Source organism: Rattus norvegicus, chromosome 12 (genome assembly GCF_021556685.1).
Source record: "Rattus norvegicus strain SHRSP/BbbUtx chromosome 12, alternate assembly SHRSP_T2T, whole genome shotgun sequence".
NCBI lineage: Eukaryota > Metazoa > Chordata > Mammalia > Rodentia > Muridae > Rattus > Rattus norvegicus.
This window is the reverse complement of record NC_141545.1, coordinates 49,424,983-49,444,576: the sequence shown is the minus strand read 5'-3', so window position 1 is coordinate 49,444,576 and position 19,594 is coordinate 49,424,983. Positions and strand designations below refer to the sequence as shown.

The window sequence follows — 19,594 nt, the reverse complement described above, 5'->3', positions numbered from 1 at the left end:
ATGTGTTTATGTATATGTATGTATATGTGTATATATGTATGTGTATATGTATGTGATATGTATATGTGTATGTATATGTATGATGTATATGTGTATATCTGTGTATGTGTTTATGTATATGTATGTACGTGTGCATGTCTGTATGTGTATGTATATGTATGTATACGTGTATATATATATGTGTGTATATCTGTGTATGTGTATATGTATATATGTGTATATCTGTGTATGTGTATATGTATATATGTGTGTATATCTGTGTATGTGTATATGTATATATGTGTGTGTGCCTGTATGTATATGATATATATGTGTGTGTATATATATATGTATATGCATATGTGTATATATATTTATATTTGTAGGCATAATATTGCCAGGTTCTGTGAGTGATCTGGGGACACCTTTAAAATGTTATTTTGTTCAGTTAGTATGTGCTGTATAAACTAGGTTTTAGGCTTCATGTATTCTTAGATTCACAGATTTTAGAGATCCTACAAAGGATTCTCATGTTCCATGCACCCAGTTTTCCTATTATTAATTTAACAATATTTATTACTAATTACTATTAATGTAACTATTTTGATCATATCATTTGTCATGATGAACCTCCACTGATGTGTTATTAACATAGTACTTTACCCAGATTTCCATGATTTTTATGACTGTGATTAAATATACATAACTTACTATCTTCACTCCTCTCTTTTTCTCTCCCTACTGTGTGCATGTATGATATGTGTACTGTGTTTGTGCGTGCACATGTGACCTGTGTGACCCATCCTCGTGTCTCACAGGCTCTCTCTCCTGTCCCTGACACGCCCTCATGTCCCACAGGCACAGCCGTTCACAGGGGAGCTCCCCGCCCAGCAGACTCTGCCCATCCTCGGGGAGAGGCTGCATCAGGTGTTCCACAGCGTCTTGGAAAATCTGACCAATGTCATGAATGGCTACTGCCTGCCCGAGCCCTTCTTCAGCATGAAGGTAAGGACCTGCGGGGCCCAGGTGTGCACGGCGGGGGGGGGGTAGGGGGGTGGCGGCGTGGGGGGGGGTGGGAGGGTGGGGGGTGGGGGTGGGCTCTGTGTGGAGTACCACGGTCACAGGAAGTCTTTTTCATCTGAGGAGTTTTGGGTGACTCAAGTGGCCTCTCTGTTTTCATTTCCATCTCGAACGGTGAGAGCAATTGTGCCTTGCTATGGCTGTCTCTGAGAAATGAGAAAAGCAGCTGAGGAGTGCGGAGCTCGCCCAGTGGCTGGCTTGAGAGCCATGTACTGCTCTTCCAGGGCACCCACGTGGGGCAGCTCACAAGTGTCTGTAACTCCATCTCCAGGGATCCAATACCCTTTTCTGACCTGGGAGGGCACCAGCATTCATGTGCACAGCCTACACGCAGCCATAGACAACACATGCGTTTTATTTAAAAATAATTAAAATAAACTGAAAAGGGAAACGGGTAAAGATCTTTGGATCTTACTTGGCACTAAGCAAGTGGCCCACAGCATAAGCTTGTCATGTGACCTCATCTGCTCCCCCACACCATGTTGGCTTTCTAGTTACCCAGAGAGGGTATGGGTCCCCCCTGTGTGGGGAGACTGGGGCAACCCTACTCTAGGTTACCTCAGAGGCTGCTGGGCCTAAATCTCCGTGAGTCATAAGTAGCGACTATGTTCCGGGGCCTTTCTCCATGGAGGGTATAGCCTGAGTGAATCGAGTTGGGTGAGCGTGCATGGTCTATAGTGGTGCACTCGGCAGACGGCGTCGCCCATGCGAACTGTGGTGCGCACTGCAGATGGGGACTTCCATGCGAACTGTGGTGCGCACCGCATACAAGGACACCTGCGAGAACGGTGGTGCGCATGGCAGATCTGGACGCCCACGCGAACTGCGGTGTGCACGCATGAGAGATGTCTGATGTGGTTGTCTCCTGCAGCTGAAGGACTGGGTGGAGAAGCTCATGATGACTCTCCGGCATCCCTCCCTACCTCTGCTGGAGCTGCAGGAGATCATGACCAGCGTGGCAGGCCGCATCCCGGTTCCGGTGGAGAAGGCAGTCCGCAGGGTGATGGCGCAGTACGCCAGCAACATCACTTCGGTGCTCTGCCAGTTCCCCAGCCAGCAGGTGCATGCCCTGGCCCGCTCCAGCCAGCCCCGGCCAGCCACACCTAGGCCCATACTTATGTCAGGCCTCTCGTAAGCTGGGCTAGCACCAAATGTTGTGGGCCCAAGGTTTCTTTTTAACCTTTCCCGTAGAACTCAGGTATTTTCTCCCACGGGTCAGGCATTTGATGTATGCCCCAGTCCCGGGGCCTCACACCAAAACTGCTCAGGCTCAGGGGGAAGTCACGGGTGCAGATAGAACTAACTCTGTCCCCTCCAGGCTGACTCAGGTCATTACCTGCAGAACCTTGTTCCTGGGTCACAGGTTTTGAAGCTCATAGCTGTGAAGTTAATTCAGGCCATTCCCAGAGGTCAACAATTCTAAAGACTGCATGCAACTGTCTGTTCTGTTTTTTGCAGTGCTGGGCCTCAGGCATGCTAGGCAAGCACTCTACCACTGAGCTTCAGCCCGAGCTCCTGAAGGTTGGAATGTTGTTCAGCCATATAGAGGAACGAAGTTCTGAGTCATGCTCCCACAAGGATAAGCCCTCGTGCTAAGGGCGAGGAGCCGGTCGAAAGACCACACGATGTTTGAGCTGCTCATAGGAAATGTCCGGAACAGGCGATCAGTGTAGAAAGGAAGTCATTAGTGGCTGCCAGGGGAGGGGCGGGGGCAGAGGCGAGGGTCAGATGCTTGCCAAGGGTGCTGGTACGGAGGATGAGTGACGAGTGGCTCCCCACTCAGCAGATACACACAGCTGGGGCAGGAAGGCAGCTGTATTCCAACCAGAAGTGAAGGCGCCCCCCACCGAGAGAAGGCTGTGCTTGGAACTTCTCTAGAATTTCTCGAGTTCCAGTTTTAGTTTTCTTTAAAAATCCTTCTTTGGGGGGAGGCTGGGAGATGGCTCAGCAGGTAGAGATGCTTGCCAAACAAGGATGGCCGCCTGAGTTGGATCCTCAGAACCCATATGAGGGTAGAAGGAGGGAACCGATCGCAGGAAGTTATCCTCTGACCTCCACATGTGCAGGGGTGCATATATCCTCATATATACCGTGCACGCACATGCGCACACACACACACGCACATGCATGCACACACACCCACATACTCACATGCACGCTCACCCACACACGTGCATACACCCCCATGCCACGGTACCTTAAAAAATCAGGCACACCAATCATATGAACTCTAAGCCTCCCACTCCTGCGCCCACACGGTCGCTGGACTCTCCTTCCTCTTCTGGGTCCTATCTGGGACGTGGATCGAACCATCATACAGTTTGATCACATCTCTGTGAGATTGTTGTCATTCTGGGTTCCAGGGTCCCCAGGGAGACCTTGACAGGGTGAACAGGGCAGTTATGCAGAAGCCAGGTGACTTGGGTCTCTGAGTACAACCAGTCTGGGACCTCCTGGGGAGCCTGCAGTGGGTCCCTTCATGATCCGACCCTGTAGCGACTGGATCCATGAGGCTGGCAGTGGCCCGACCTGTTTTGTGTTCTCATCCAGATAGCCACCATCCTGGACTGCCACGCCGCCACCCTGCAGCGTAAGGTGGACCGAGAGGCCTTCTTCATGAACACACAGAGCATCGTGCAGCTGATCCAGAGGCAAGTGCATCCCAGGCCCTCTGGGGGTCTGAGTAGCATTGTAGGAAGCCCTGGCCTCAACCTCTAGCACATGGAGCGAGAGGTGGAAAAGGAACGCCTCCCCCCACTCTCTCCACGTTCAGAAATATCGTAGAAAAAAAATGTGGAGGGGTAACAATACCGCACTTGTTTCAAAAGGAAGGGAAATCTATGAAAAGTGTTTCGGCAAATGTCTTCAAGTTTGACTTTTGAAAACAGCTTTCTGTGTTGCATAACTTATCAGAAGGTCTTGTTTTGTGGTTAAAATCTGTCAAAGAATCAACTTCCCTCTTTAAGTAGCTCAGCTCTTAAGGTTTTCCACCCTCTCTGGGCCTGAGTAGGTGCTCTCTAGGGCTAATAAGTTCTGGGTGCCAGCCCAGGCTGGACCATGCTTTGATGGACAAGTCATAGCTCCTTTGACCTGAGGATTTGGATTGTATTCCAGATGCTTTACAACTCCTCCTCCTCCCCTCCTCCCCTCCTCCCCCCTTTCTTCTCCGTTCCTTCCCTCCTTCTCCCCTTCCTCTTCCTTTACTCCCTTATCCCCCCACCTCTCCCCTATTTCCCCTCCTCCCTTCCTCCCACTCTCTTCCCCCTCCTCCTACCATTTCTCCTTCCTTCCCTCCTTCTCCCCACCCTTCCCTCCTCCTACCTTATTCCCTTATCCCCCCTCCTTTCCCTTATTTCCCCCTCCTCCCTTCCTCCCACTCTCTTCCCCCTCCTCCTCCCTTCTGCCCCTCCTCTCCCTTTTCCCTCTTTTCCCTTCCTGTCCCTCTTTTTCCCTCTTCCTCTTTTCTCCCCTCCTCCCCTTCTCCTCTGTCTTCCTTTCCCTTTGTTTCTCTCCTTTCTACCTTTTCTCTTCCCCCTCCTCCTTTCCATCCTCCTTCCCTGGCAATGTTGCTTGCAACCAGGGCTTTGCACATGCTAGGGAAATGCTGTACCGCTGAGCTACATCCCAGCATTTGGTTTTCTGAGAAAAGATCTCCCTGTATAATTCAGACCACCTCCAACTCATAGTCCTCATAGGAGGAGTGCTCTTGCAAGCGTGGACCTCCATGTCTGTGGCTCCTTCACCTTCTTAAAGTCATAACGGCCGAGTGGAGACAGCCAGGTGTTCAGGAGAGGGTAGGCATGGTGACAGGGCTGCTTTTGGTTCATCAGATACCGCAGTGGGACCCGTGGCTACATGAAGGCTGTGGTGCTAGACCTCCTGAGGAGATATCTGAACGTGGAGCATCATTTCCAGCAAGGCAAGAGACACCACCCCCAACTGGTGTTGGCCACAGGCTCTGGGCGGGGCAAAAGGAGGAGGGAGGTGCCACAAGCTCTGGGAGGGGCAGGGGAGAAGCCATAAATTCTGGGTGGGGCAAGGGAGGATGTGCTACAAGCTCTGGGCGGAGTAGGGGAGGAGCCACAACACTGGGCGGAGCAAGAGAGGGGGTGCCACAAGCACTGGGCAGGGGGAAGGGGAGGTGTCCTGGCCTCACCCTTCTGGGTCTCCTGTCTCTCCCACAGCCCACTATGACAAGTGTGTGATCAACCTGAGGGAGCAGTTCAAGCCGGACATGACTCGGGTGCTGGACTGCATCTTCTCACACTCACAAGTGGCCAAGAAGAACCAGCTGGTGACCATGTTGATAGTAAGATGGGGGCCCACCCCCCGGGTTGGGGAGAGCCACAGGGGCTTCCCTCCCTCCTCCTCTTCCTCCTCTTTGTCTCTTCTTCCTCATCTTCTCCCTTCCTCTCCCAACACCCCTTTCAGTCCTGTCATGGGATCCAGGTCCTACGAATGCTAGGCAAGTTCTGTCACGAAGGCACATTCCCAGCCTAATCCCCAAACTATTTTCTAGAAAGATCCAGAAAGTGAAGGCGTAGTAGACCTTGCAGGTGTTTGGGTCTGTGACCTAACTGCTTGACTCCATCATTGTTCATGGCACGGCTGCACAATAAAACTTTATTCGTTACAATAGGCAGTGACACAAAGCACCTGCTCCGTGCCAGATTTTCTTGATTGAATATGTGAGTCAGTTTTAAAGATTATATGCTAAATTCAACCATCTCCCCTCTTAGCCTAGTTGGTGGACACCTCCCGGGCTCTGTGTGCTCGATGCAGCCATAGGGTTAGGACAATCAGAGTAATGCTCTAGCTGTCTGGTCCTACAGGGATTGAGAAGGAGAGGGTGACAGCCCGATAAATAGGAAAGCAGGGCTTTCATGATTGGGGCAGTACATGTGTGTAAGTGAGGGGTGATTCAGCCTCCACTCTGTAGGTGGCAGGGTATCTTAGAGGACAGTGTCGGCTGACGTGGGTGGTGGATGGCAGTGACTCAGCAGCCGCCGCTTCCTCCCATCGCAGATCTGTCTCCAGTGGATGTTTAGGGAGCCCCTTTTCTGAGCTGTCCCCATCCCCTCTTACAGTGAAGACACAAGAGGAAACACGGGGGCCCTGTGCACACAGCCCTGCCTGCACCCCATGCACATAGCCCTGCCTGCACCCCTGTGTACACAGCCCCACCAGCAACCCATGCACACAGCCCTGCCTGCACCCCTGTGCACACAGCCCCATCTGCACCCTGTGCACACAGCGGTATTGCACACAGCCCTGCCTGCACCCCTGTGCACACAGCCCCATCTGCAGCAGAATAGCTCCTCATTCAGCAGAAGGGGTTCAGGCTTACCTGGCCCAGGAGATGGCTCAGTGGGTAGAGCACCTGTTGCATAGGTGCAAGGACCAGAGTTTGGATTCCCAAATTCCACATAAAAAGCCACAGGGTAAAGCGGCCCATTTGTGATCCCAGAACTCTGGAGCTGGAGATGGGGGATCCCCAAGGCCAGCAGCCAAGACCAGCCAGACCAGTGAGTTCCTGAGTCCAGATTGAGAGACCCGGGCTCAGAAAATAAAGTGGAAAGGAACAGAGGAAGACTTCCAGGGTGGGCTGGTCCTCTCCCCACGCACATGCAAGCACATGTGCATGCTCATACACACACATGTACTTCCCGGCACAGCCCATCAGGCATGAGGGCATATTTGGGGTGCATGAGTCAGTGAATGAATGACATGAAATAATAAAAAGAGGCAAGAACTTTTCTTCTCCCCAAGACAGTGTTCTCTGTGTAGCTCTGGCTGTCCTGGCGCTCTGTAGACCAGGCTAGCCTTGAACTCATGGAGATCCACCTGCCTCTGCCTCCTGAGTGCTGGGATTAAAGGCTTGCACCACCACTGCCCAGCTAAGGGCTCTAAAAACACCTGGCTAGATGTGTTTAGAGAGTTGAGGCTAGACTCTCCTCCACCCTCACTTACCCCTCCACCACCCCTCCCCTCCCCACCTGATCACCTTAGCCCCCACCTCCCCGACCAGCCGAGTGCTTGCCCCTTGGGTAGAACAAAGTTAACTTGGGTTCTGTCTCTGCCCCTGAAGGATGAGCTGTGTGGCCCAGACCCCACCCTGTCAGAAGAGCTGACCTCCATCCTCAAGGAACTCACGCAGTTGAGCAGGAGTGAGCACTGCAAGGTGGCCCTCAGAGCCAGGCAGGTTGGTCTCGAAGCATGGAGCCCTGGTGTCTGTGGCTCTCCCTCCTCCCAGCTCCTGTCACCTCTGCCCTCCCTCCTCCCATTTGCAGGTCCTGATTGCCTCTCACCTCCCCTCCTACGAGCTGCGGCACAACCAGGTGGAGTCCATCTTCCTGTCAGCCATTGACATGTATGGCCACCAGTTCTGCCCGGAAAACCTCAAGGTGAGCCTTGGGGACCATAGGGTTTGCAGTATGCATGGGGCAACAGGATTGAGGCTTTCCTGACCAGTACAGGGTTAATAATGCTAACAAGTGTGTGTGTGTGTGTGTGTGCGTGTGTGTGTGTGTGTGTGTGTGTGTGTGTGCATGTGTGCATGCATGTGTGCGTTCGTGTGTTCGTGCGTGTATTTTTTCCTTAACATACCAGGAGGTGTGAGCCCTTTGCAATGGGGGTAGAAGATCTGGGCTGGGGGTGGGGGAGTTGGGGTTGGGTGGGGGGACTGGGGTAGGGGTGGGGGCTGGCACTGACTTTCTCTTTCCAGGTTCCTGCCAGGACCCTAGCTTATCATAAACTTATAAGTACCCGTCAGCATTTGAAACCGGGACCCTGCCCTGTGCACAGTCACCTCACACTCCTTCATCGTCCGGTCTCCCAAGGCTCTGTGCAAAGGAGTCCCTAATATCAGGGACACCACCTGCAATAGTGACAGTGACTGTGAGTTGCATCTGCTCACTTCCATTTGCTTTCCTGCCCCTCCTGTTTCCCACAGAAACTAATACTTTCGGAAACGACCATATTCGATGTCCTGCCCACTTTCTTCTATCACGCTAACAAGGTCGTCTGTATGGCGTCCCTGGAGGTAAGTAGAGAAATGCTGAGTGTTTGCTGCCCGCCTGCCCACCTGCACGCCCCGTCCCTAGGTTGTGTGCCTTGCAAACGTGACCTCTTCTCTCTAAGGAAGGGTGGATAAGTTGAGCTCAGAGATGCGAGGTGACTTTCTTAGGGCCACACAGACGGGGACAGAGCCAGGATTCACACTTTGTTTTCTTGCATAGTCCAGGCCAGGCCCTGTGGCATCATAGGATTCTCCACAGCTGGGCCACATCCCGGTGCCAAGCCAGATGCACCTTGTGCAAACTTCTTATTCTTGAATATTCAGTATCTCAAAGACTTTTCTGTCTGGAGCAGAAGACACAGGCCACCTCCCTTTGGCACGGGACAGCTTCTCTCATGGGGTGTCTGCCAGGCACTCTGTCTGTCCCAATGGATTCCTGTCAGGATTGTTTGTTTCCACTCCTGCAAACAGGACTCGGTGTCTCCTGTTCTCAGGGCCTCTTACCTGGGGCTGAGTTACATGGCTGACAGTCTTATCTCACCCTGGGCCGCCAAGCTCAGCGTCTCCATGCCTTGTGAGCCCCCATCTTTTCCTGCATCTTTTGGACCCCGTTGGTCACCCATGCCATGCCAGCTATGCCTAGATCTCCACAGAGACTGGTTTGGGCTTTGAGCATGTGACAGCTGCAGGGGGCCTTGCTCTCGAGACACAGTACACCCCAGCAGATGTTATGTTGACAGTGTCATTTCCTAGTTGTATCTGTGAGGGGTTTTTCTAGCTTTTAAAAACTTTTTGGGGTTGGGGATTTAGCTCAGTGGTAGAGCGGTTGCCTAGAAAGCTCAAGGCCCTGGGTTCGGTCCCCAGCTCCGAAAAAAAAGAAGGAAAAAAGAAAAAAAAACTTTTCATCAATAAATCAATCTTGGGTGTGTGAGAGAAAGAGGACTCAAGAGCGAGTTGGACCATAGGGACACACGTGGGAGTTAAAGGTCATCTGGCCAGGTACCATCACACACACACTTTTTAAAATTTTTTTGAAGCAGAGTCTCGTTTCTGCTATCAGGCTGTGTGCTGGAATGTGAGCTTCCTGCTGACTCTCCTGTCTCTGTCTCCCAACTCAGCTTAGGGATGCTGAGATTACAGATGTGTGCCACCGCACTGGGCTTTTTAGGTGGGTGCCAGAGAGCGAATTCAGGTTGTCAGGCCTGCACCACAGTTGTTTTACCCACCGAGCTGTCTGTGTGGCCCCAGGATGTACCTTCATACGCCCCAGTCTGTATCAGGCACGTTTGTTCAACATGATTCAGCTTCTCCCTTGTGGCTCAGGCACACTGAGGATGTACATTGTAGGTTCAGACTCTTGAGATGACAGGGTTATTGTCGTCCTCCTAAATGCGTTTGGGGTCCCTGAGCACACTCCAGTACAATGATTAACAAGGACACACAGGACTCGGGCTGTCATGGCCACAGCTGTGATGTATTTATTACACAGACAGCAAGAGTTGTTCATGTTGGCGATGCTGATGGGCCCAGGGTGGGCTACCTTCCCTGAGAGGAACCACAACGAGTGAAATCCTCTGACAGTGACTTATGACATGTGTAGTTCTCCTGGGAAGCTCAGGAAACTCTGGGTGTTTTTAGTATCGGTATGAAATGAAAATCACTGGAGTATTTCCGGAAAGAGAAAATATAAATTTTCCTCCCAAGTAGCTACTAGGAATTTAAAATTATGTGGCTTGTGGTGTTAAATTCCAGCTGGTTAGAATAGAGCTGACAGACTACAGCCCACTGGACATCAAGGCCATTGCTCTTTTTTTTTTTTTTTCATTTTCTTTTCTATTTTTCGGAGCTGGGGACTGAACCCAGGGCCTTGCACTTGCTAGGCAAGCGCTCTACCACTGAGCTAAATCCCCAGCCCCTCTTTTTTTTTTTTTAATAAAGTTTTATTAGAACACAGATACACACATTAATTTTTTTTTCGATGGTGGCTTCTATGCCACAACGGCAGAATCTAGGGGCTCCAACAGGAATGAGGTCTCCCAAAGTCTGAAGTGTTTGCTCCTCATCGCTTGAGAAATCCCCTTTGGTGCAGCTTAGAGAGTCTGTAGAGGCCCTGTGCACAGCGCTTCATGCCTTCGAAATCCTCTGGTCTCTGTGGATGTTCACCGTCCTCCCTCTGCTCCCTCAGGTTTATGTGAGGAGAGGTTACATCGCCTACGAGTTAAACAGCCTACAGCACCGGGAGCTCCCTGACGGCACCTGCGTGGTGGAGTTCCAGTTCATGCTGCCGTCTTCCCACCCCAACCGGTAGGGACTTGGTTTCCCCTTGTTTCTTTCCTTGCTGTCTTCTCTCTGGAAGGATCCAGCAAGTATGTGTGGCTCTGGGGAGGCCTCTTCCCTGCTGTAGGTCTCCTGCAGCCTTTCCCGCTCATCTGTGGAACAAGGAACACCACCCAGAGGCCCTCCCCTGTCAGGGATCCGTGTGTGCTGCCTTGAATGCCCATCAGTGGATGTGAAGTAACAAGAGAAGCAGTCAGTCACACGGTAGCAGTCACACGGTAGCAGTGAGGTAGCACAGCATGTAAAGCCCCTCGTCTGCAGGCCCAGAGACCTGGACTTTCAGTCCTGAGACTCACGTGATAGGAGGAGAAAACGGACTTTTAGAAGTTGGCCTCTGGGGGCTGGGGATTTAGCTCAGTGGTAGAGCGCTTACCTAGGAAGCGCAAGGCCCTGGGTTCGGTCCCCAGCTCCGAAAAAAAGAACCAAAAAAAAAAAAAAAAAAAAAGAAGTTGGCCTCTGATCTCTACATGTGCGTGCCCACGCCCTCGCACACGTGTGCACATGCACGCACATATACATGCACACTCACACATACACACTCACACTACACGCACACACACATGCACACATACATACACACATACATGTCCCACGCGCGACCTCTCGCCGGCAAGAAACATGCGGGGACATAGAAATCCTTGCTGTGACCAAACTTTTATTTTAATCTTAAGGAGAAGCCTCGGCGCGCCAACATGGTGCGCTTATATACACCCTAGTGCGGCGCATCCACACCTGATTGGTTGTTTACCCATGATCTCATAAGGCACGCCCTGGAGTGGGCAAAGACCTGGCACGAAGGCACTCTTGCACATGCGCACACAGATAACTTCCTGAAAGGGAGTCAGCTGGCGCAGCGAAGGCTAGCGCCATCTTGTAATGACGGAGGCTATCCTGGCCTTCCACGTGGGGCGCAGTGGAAGCCAGCGCCATCTAGTGGTGGCGAATGTTATTGCGGCCCTCTACACATACACACATTCTTTCTCACATGCACACACCCCCCTCACACTCACAGACACATGCACACACTCTCACATTCACACACACAGACACACACTCGACACACACTGACACTCTCTTTCTCATATACAGATACACTTTCTCACACACACACTCTCTCTTACACACACATACCCACACTCTCTCACACACACTCTCTCATACACATACACACATACACAAACTCTCTCACATACACACATACACATACACTCTTACATACACACAGTCCCTCTCTCACACTCACACACACATACACACGCACACTCTCGCTCTCTCTCACACACACATACACACACACTCTTTCTCTCACATACACTCTCTCACACACACATATACACACACTCTTTCTCTCACATACACTCTCTCTCTCATACACATACACACACACACAAACTCTCTCTCTCACACACACTCTCTCACACACACATACACACACACACACTCCTTCATCTCAGTTTCGAAAGAGAGTCCCCGGATCCCCTCTCTCTCACAAGCTGAGTGTAGGAACTGGATCCTGAATCTCACTCAGGGCTCTGTCCCTGTACCTGCGGCTGCTGGGAGCCAGAAGCAGGGCCAAGGGAGTGGCTTGTCTATGTCCTCTGGGAGACCTCAGTGTGCTTGAGGGGACGTCTGTCTGACTGCACACTGCTCACAGTCTCTAGTTCCTCTTCCTTAGAAGCATGGTAGAGCGTGGAACCTTCTAGAATGTAGCCATGTCTCCCCATGGGAATCCAAAGGCTCCCTCCCTGCCGCTGTCCCTGGTTCCTCTGTCTTGGAACTGAGTTTCCCAGAGGCCTTGCTTGTGACTGGAGTGGAGGACTTGGGTTTCATGGGTCAGAACTCATTCACATGAGGCAGGGTCTGTGTTTTCCTGGTTTTCTTGTGCTTTTATTTTACTTATCAGTGTGTGTGTGTGTGTGTGTGTGTGTGTGGTGTGTGTGGTGTGTCATGTGTAGTGTATCATATGTGTATGTGATATGTATGGTGTGTGCATGCTTGCATGTGGTATATGATATGTGTATGATGTATGTGTCCATGTGTATTTGCATGTATGTGTGCATGTGTGTGATGTGTATGTAGTATATGATGTGTGTGTGAGATGTGTGTACATGTGTGGTGTGTATGTAAGAGAGATGTGTGTTCATTTATGCAATGTGTGTGTCCATGTGTAGTTTCGTGTGTGTGTGTGTGTGTGTGTGTGTGTAAGATGTGTGTGTATTTGTATGTATGCATGAAATAGAGGAGGTATGTGTGTATGTAAGAGATGTGTGTGCAGGTGTGTGTATGATGTATGCATAGGTGTGTGAGACATGTGCAGGTATGTGTGTGATGTGTGTATAACATGTGTATGCAGGTGTGAGATGAGTGTGCAGGTATATGTGTAGGTAGGTGTGTGAGACGCATACAGGTGTGTGTGTGTGAGAGATGTGCATGTGTGCGTGCGTATGAGAGAGAGATATGTGTCACGGTCACAGGCTAATTCCGTGGAGCCGGTTCTTTCACCCTTACGTGGGTTCTGGGGATTGAACTTGCATCGTCAGGCCTGAGAGGCAGGTGCCGAGCCACCCTTCCCCGGCCCTCTCAGGATTTTACAAGTGTTTCTCTTCCTGTTGGTTCTGGAAGAGCAAGCTTTACTGGTAAGAAAGGAAGGCCTCCAGGAGGCGACTCCTTGCGTCTTAACTTCTGGTTTGTTCGTTTGTTTTTACCTTTCTTTTTTTCTTCTCTAAAGTCCTGCTGTACTTTGCCTCACTGTAAGACAAGTCTTGTACCTATTCAGCTGTTTTGAGGATGGTTGTCTGGGCGCCTGGGTGTGTGCACTCGTGCAGTCAGCGTGTGTGTGTGTGTGTGTGTGTGTGTGTGTGTGTGTGTGTGTGTTATACAGAATTTTGAAATGTCCCATGGGAGTTGTTTTCTCTCCTGCTCACTTGTCTGAGCAGCAAGTGCTTCTGGGGGATGAGGGCTGCGCCTTCCCTAAGGGATACGGGGTCTCGTACTGTTTCAGGGAGGACCTGCACACATGCCCAGGTTGTTGCTTATGACCCCTGTTTGGGCACCAGCTCCTGTTCTGGTTTAGACACTGAGACGCCCCCAGGACCTTGGTGTTGCTGCCGGCTGATAATGTGACTTACTTTAGGTTTGGGCTAACTCTGGGACCCAGCCTTTTGAGGCCTCTGGGGAGGGCCATCGGGAGTGACCCGAGCATGTATCTGTAAAGCTGGCCATGTGTGATTTGGGTTACTGAGATCTACTAGGAGGCTGTGTCTAGAACCAGAATTGCCATTTGTCCCAGGAGGCTGTGAACATTGCTGGGTGAGAGCTGGGAGTACCCTCCAGTACCATCTGGCCCTAGAGTCTGCCACTCTCACGCCATCCACTATTGCCCTGTGTGGTGGTGACTGTCCCATCTATACCTTCCTAGGTTTGTATTTCCAGGAGCTGGAAATCTAGACCCTGGATGGTCTGAACTCCCCTGAGTTACCAGGGTGAGCATCTGAGTTACGCCTGTGTAACTGAGAGCACAGTCAGTCTGAGAGTAGCTGTGTGGGTGGCTGAGTTTGCGACCTGTGGATGTTGCAGTAGGGGAGTCGAGGGTCTGGACCATGATTTTGGAAATATCAGGAACATTCCTTTGTGTTGGAGAGTCCCCGAGAGCAGTCCTGGGTGCGAAATTGGCCTAGGAGGCCTTGTGGGACTCAGTACACAGCCATGCCTACAGTATGAGATCAGCAAAGGCAAAGGCTGGGGGGAGAGACTGGAAGAAGAAATGGACTCCTCCAGTCATAGGTTGTGATCTGTGCTAGCTGTCCCATCGTCTTGACTATATTACCCAACAGAGCACACCGAGGAAGACTTCCTTAGGGCTCCTGGTGTCACAGGCTCTGGAGTCCATCTAGGTGGAGAAGACCAAAGGAGAGAGGCTCACTGGTTACCCGGTTCTCTCCTCTCCCCCATTGTATTCCACCAAAGCCTCCAGCCTAGGGGATGGTGCCGCCCATGTTCTGGGACATTAACCCCTCCGGTTAATCTTCTCTGGAAAAACCTTCCCAGAGACCCCTGAAAATGCACCTTACCAGTCTGCAGGGTGATTCTAACCCCAATAAAGTTGGGAGGGAGGATTAATCATCACCATGAGTTTGTGAGGTGTCTGAACTAGGTTAACACCCAGGCTTCTTATGGGCCAGTGCTCACACAGGCACTAATCTGGGCCCGGTAAGGCAAAAAAAAAGCATCGCTCAGGAGACAAGCAGAGGATGACCTCAAGTTCAAGGCCAGCCAGGCCAATACAGGAGACCCTGGGTTGTTTGTTTTGTTCATTTTGAGAAGGAATATTCCCAGGCTCTAAGGAGAGGATTGAAATCACCAACCTATACCGTTGGTTACAGCAACAAAGGCCTTGCAAGCCACACGCATTTAGGAAAAGGGACCCAAGTCAAAGTCCCCATATATCAGCCAAGGGCCACCCTTGCAACAGCCCTCCTTCCTAGGAAGGGTAGGGCAGTTCCGGCTCCTGTGCACATTCTGTTTTACACTTCATGGATTCGTCCCCCCTGTGCTCATGTGACTGGTTTCTGGGAAGAGTGGCTCTCTAAACTCCTAACAGCCACCAACTTCATCCCAAGACAGGGAAAAGGATGAAGGGATTTGGGGCCTGGGGCAATCCAAGACCAAACTTACCTCCTTACCAGCTGCCTAGAGCTGGGTTCTGCAGGGGAAACTGAGGCTGGGAGCATACCTCCTCTGTGTGCCTATGCTTGCCTGTTTGGATTTACCTCTGGACTACGTTGGGACTGAACTTGTTTATGCGTACATCATTCATCCATTCACCCACTCACTTCCTGGGTTCTTCTACTGCATGTCCTGAGAGGACTGATGCGACCCCCTCAGCACCTGTCCCCCAACTGCAAGTCTCCCCCTCTCTCCCTCTCAGACCCCACTCAGGGAAGTCTCTTCTCCAGATCTGGCTTTCCAGAGCCTCCTTCACGGGAAGGGCTCGGAGGGCCCAATGGGCAGCAGCTGCCTCAACTTCCCTTTCTCCTCACCCTGCAGGATGGCCATGCCCATCAATGTCTCTGACCCTGACCTGCTGAGACACAGTAAGGAACTCTTCATGGACAGTGGCTTCTCCCCACTGTGCCAGCGGATGGGGGCCATGGTGGCCTTCAGGAGATTTGAGGAGTTCACCAGGTAGGGCACAGGAGCGCTATGGGCTTCACCAACCCCCCCCCCCCAGCCACTCATTCATTAACACTTGGGAGACCCAGACACAGGCACCGTAGTTAAGAACTCCAGACTCAGGGAGTGATGGGAAAGACTGGCCCACTGTCCTAAGGGGCTTGGGCAGACAGGAGGCCATCGACCACAGGGACCGGGACTGGCCACATCCTTTAGTGGCAGGGGTCCCTCATCTTTCCTCTGTCCCACCCCACAGGAACTTCGATGAAGTCATCTCCTGCTTTGCCAACGTGCCTACAGACACTCCTCTCTTCAGTAAGGCGTGCACTTCCCTCTACTCAGAGGAGGACAGCAAGGTGAGCCCAATGGGCAGTTCTTAGTGCTGGGGGAGGAGCGGGCTATAGCCCAGCCCTCTTGCCCCCAGCCCTCGTTCTTTCTCTCGCAGAGCCTTCAAGAGGAGCCCATCCACATCCTGAATGTGGCCATCCAGTGCGCCGACCACATGGAGGACGAGAGACTGGTGCCGGTTTTCCGTGCCTTTGTACAGTCCAAGGTATTCCCGTCCTGCCTCTGGGGTCAGAGGACAGGCTGTCTTGACCTTTGTGTGGCTGACACAAAATACCCCAGGCTGGGAATAGAGTAAAAAGTTTATGGGGAGGGCAGGAGAGATGGCTCAATGGTTAGGGCTCTGACTGCTCTTGCAGAGGACTCAGGTTCAATCCCCAGCAACCACATGGCAGCCAGCACCCATCTGCAACACTGTGGTGGACAGATAAGACATGACACTCATACACATAAAGCAAATCGAGCACAGATACAGCTTGATGGGTTCTGTCTCGTTAGGGTCTTACTGCTAGGAGCAGACACCGTGACCAAGGCAACTCTTTTTTTTTTTTTTCTTTTTTTTCGGAGCTGGGGACCGAACCCAGGGCCTTGCGCTTGCTAGGCAAGCGCTCTACCACTGAGCCAAATCCCCAACCCCCCAAGGCAAGTCTTATAAGGACAACATTTAATTGGGGCTGGCTTTCAGGTTCAGAGGTTCAGTCCATTATCATCAAGGCAGGAACATGGCAGCATCCAGGCAGGCATGGTGCAGGAGGAGCTGAGAGTTCTACATCTTCATCTGAAGACTGTTAGCAGAATACTGACTTCCAGGCAGCTAGGATGAGGGTCTTAATGTCCACACCCACAGTGACACACCCACTCCAGCAAGGCCACACCTCCTCTAACAAGGCCACACTGCCTCCAACAAAGGCCACACCTTCTCCAACAAAGCCACACCCATTCTAACAAGGTCACACCTAATAGTGCCTCTCCCCCGGCCAAGCATATACAAACCATGACAGGTTTTTACCCTGCTGATCAACGTTCAGACCAGATGTGGTCGCTCCTGTTGCCCCACAAGAGAGTGTGTCTGTGTCCTGACTCAGTTCCATCTGCTCTTGCACTTTCCCTGTGTAGCATCAGAGTCTGAACCCTTACACATATGTCTCATAACTTCCAGTGCACATCAGTGTATAACGCGACCATTGAATTCAGACTGAGGATATAGCTTAGTGGTAGAGCTCTTGCCTGGCAAACTATGGGTTCTAGGTTCAAATCCCATTACAACCGAAAAACACCCCACTTCATAAAATGCACAATTTGTGGCTTTTCCAGTATGTACACAGTGGTGGCCTTCACACCACTGTCAGTTTGAGAGCATCACCTGAGAAGCAGAACCCTGAGTCCTCTCACGGCCTTCTCCCCAATTGGAGGCAGACACTGACCTACTTCCCAGCTCTGCGGAATCACTCATTCTGAATGTTGTCTGCTAGGGGTCTCCGACTGCTGACCTCTTGCATTTAGTGTGTGTGTGGCGTTCATCCACAGAGCAATATGCATTCAGCACACCAGGCCTTTGCTAACCAAATAATCTTCCCCCTGTGTTTGTGCTTTTAAATGCAGAAACACATCCTTGTGGATTACGGACTGCGAAGAATCACATTCCTTATCGCCCAAGAGGTTAGTCCCAATCCTTAGTCCACCATCTTTTCTGTTCTGAGCCTCGGGCCGGGGATAGTTGTTAATCATTCTCTAGGATGAGATAGAGGCAGGCAGTTGCTAGGACAGTCTTTCCAGATGATTCATTCTGGAAGCAAACGGGACCGTTTTCTTAATGATCACAAACGCAAGGGGAAAGGGCTCAGAGTCTCGCCACGCTGAATGGCCTCTTGCACCGGTTTCTTTTTGCAGAGAGAATTTCCCAAGTTCTTCACGTTCAGAGCGAGAGATGAGGTAAGAGTGAAGGCGTTGACGATGTTATTATTTCTGAGTATCCTTCACACGCCCCCACGGGCATGCCCCGGAGCCTGAGGTGAGGGCCCTCCGTTTTCCCTGGAACCACACAGTCAGAAGGAGCCCCATGTATCCTGTAGTTAGCTGGGACACACAGGGCTCCCCCTCCCTTGATGTATTTTGCATTTGTGCTGTACTCAGTAAGCGGGCAGCCTGGTTTATATATAAATCCTTGTTGGAGCACAGCTACAGCCGTTTGATTAACTATCACCCTAGAACGTTTAGTACCATCCCTATTGGGAGGGAAAGGGGTGCTTTGGGGGGGGGTGGGACATGGAGACTTGTTATTTTCTCTCTACCTCAGTTTCCCAAACTGCCAGTTGACTCCTTTGAGGGACTTAATCCCATAAAGAAGCCAGGTTCAGAAGCTGAAGAATAAGACATGCTGACAGACAGCAGCCTCGTGGCTCTGGCACATCCTGGGGGCAAGCAAGGCACACTCAGGAGTGTAGGTTGATGTTTTTACGCAGGAAGGCAGGTACAGGATAGAACGGGGCCTGTCATTGGATGAGAAGGAAGGATGGGCGGGAGAAAAGTTTTTAAGTGAGGAGAGGAGCAATGGGGAGAGCAGCGGGAGAAGCAACATGGAGGCAGACGTAAATGCTCCTCGCCGTGCATCTCTACGTAGATACAGGTTGTTAGGGCCATTCTCAAGGGATGGATGTGTACAGGATTTGTGTCTAGATGAGCAAACTGTATCTTATCTCCGTGGACGGCTTATAGCCTTAACGACCGGTTGTCAGTTAACTGTGTGGATGTATTGTACCTTGAGCATTTAACATAGAAACCTGGTTGTTGGGTTTGTGGAGTTCGTGGAGCTGTGTGTTCACTGTTGGGAGTGTGAGCAGAGTCCGTGACAGGAAGCCGTGCTAGGCTATAGAATGCTTGGGGCTAGCATGGTGTGGGGCCATGCTAGCATGGCCTGTGGAACCCAATGTGTATGTCAGGCATGGTAACGACCCACCAAGGGGACAGCGTGTAAAAGCCGCTGACAGAGAAACAACAAGAGCGCTCAGATCCACTTGGAGGGGTAACTCACGGGAGCCAGTCGCGTGCTTTTATAATTATACCATAACACAGGAGTTGCTCTTGCAACTGCAAACCTCCTGAGCCTCAGGGATCGGTCACGATCAGGTGCCACACACAATAAGGGCACCAGGCTCAGCGGCTGTCACAGTGACAAACGGACTGTCCTCTCTCTGGCCGGCCTGCAGTTTGCAGAAGACCGGATTTACCGCCACTTGGAGCCGGCCCTGGCCTTCCAGCTGGAGCTGAGCCGGATGCGCAACTTTGACCTGACGGCCGTGCCCTGTGCCAACCATAAGATGCATCTTTACCTGGGAGCCGCCAAGGTGAAGGAAGGGCTGGAGGTGACTGACCACAGGTTCTTCATCCGAGCCATCATAAGGCACTCAGACCTGATCACCAAGGTGAGGTGGCACAGGGTGTTCCCGCCCACCCCTATCCTACAGCTTGTCCGTCTACTCTGGCCTTCTCTTCCCCCAAGTTCCCATCTGGGATGCACTCTGGGGGTCAGGAGGTTTCTCAGTGCACCTGCCCTTTCGGATATCTCAGTCAGCGATGATGCTTCTGTCAGAGTCTTACATTCTGTAACATTTTCTGGGTAGAAGAGTGCTGGCTTGTTCAAGAAATCTCTTCTGTTTGCTGACC

The 19,594-nt window shown here is 51.5% G+C and overlaps 1 protein-coding gene across 14 annotated transcripts in view; it reads left to right on the top strand.

Annotated features, from left to right (window-relative positions):
* Acacb (acetyl-CoA carboxylase beta) overlaps positions 1-19,594 on the top strand; it is a 110,527-nt gene that overhangs the window by 65,843 nt on the left and 25,090 nt on the right. For 4 of the 14 annotated variants that reach the window (XM_087577584.1, XM_087577586.1, XM_087577585.1 and 1 more), the window contains 16 exons: positions 838-984; positions 1,931-2,119; positions 2,518-2,580; positions 3,610-3,710; positions 4,890-4,978; positions 5,244-5,368; positions 7,148-7,261; positions 7,350-7,463; positions 8,012-8,101; positions 10,263-10,381; positions 15,461-15,598; positions 15,843-15,942; positions 16,011-16,139; positions 17,534-17,590; positions 17,822-17,863; positions 19,138-19,353. In XM_087577584.1, coding sequence (XP_087433710.1) covers positions 838-984; positions 1,931-2,119; positions 2,518-2,580; positions 3,610-3,710; positions 4,890-4,978; positions 5,244-5,368; positions 7,148-7,261; positions 7,350-7,463; positions 8,012-8,101; positions 10,263-10,381; positions 15,461-15,598; positions 15,843-15,942; positions 16,011-16,139; positions 17,534-17,590; positions 17,822-17,863; positions 19,138-19,353 — 1,833 coding nt within the window. 14 annotated transcript variants of the gene reach the window in all.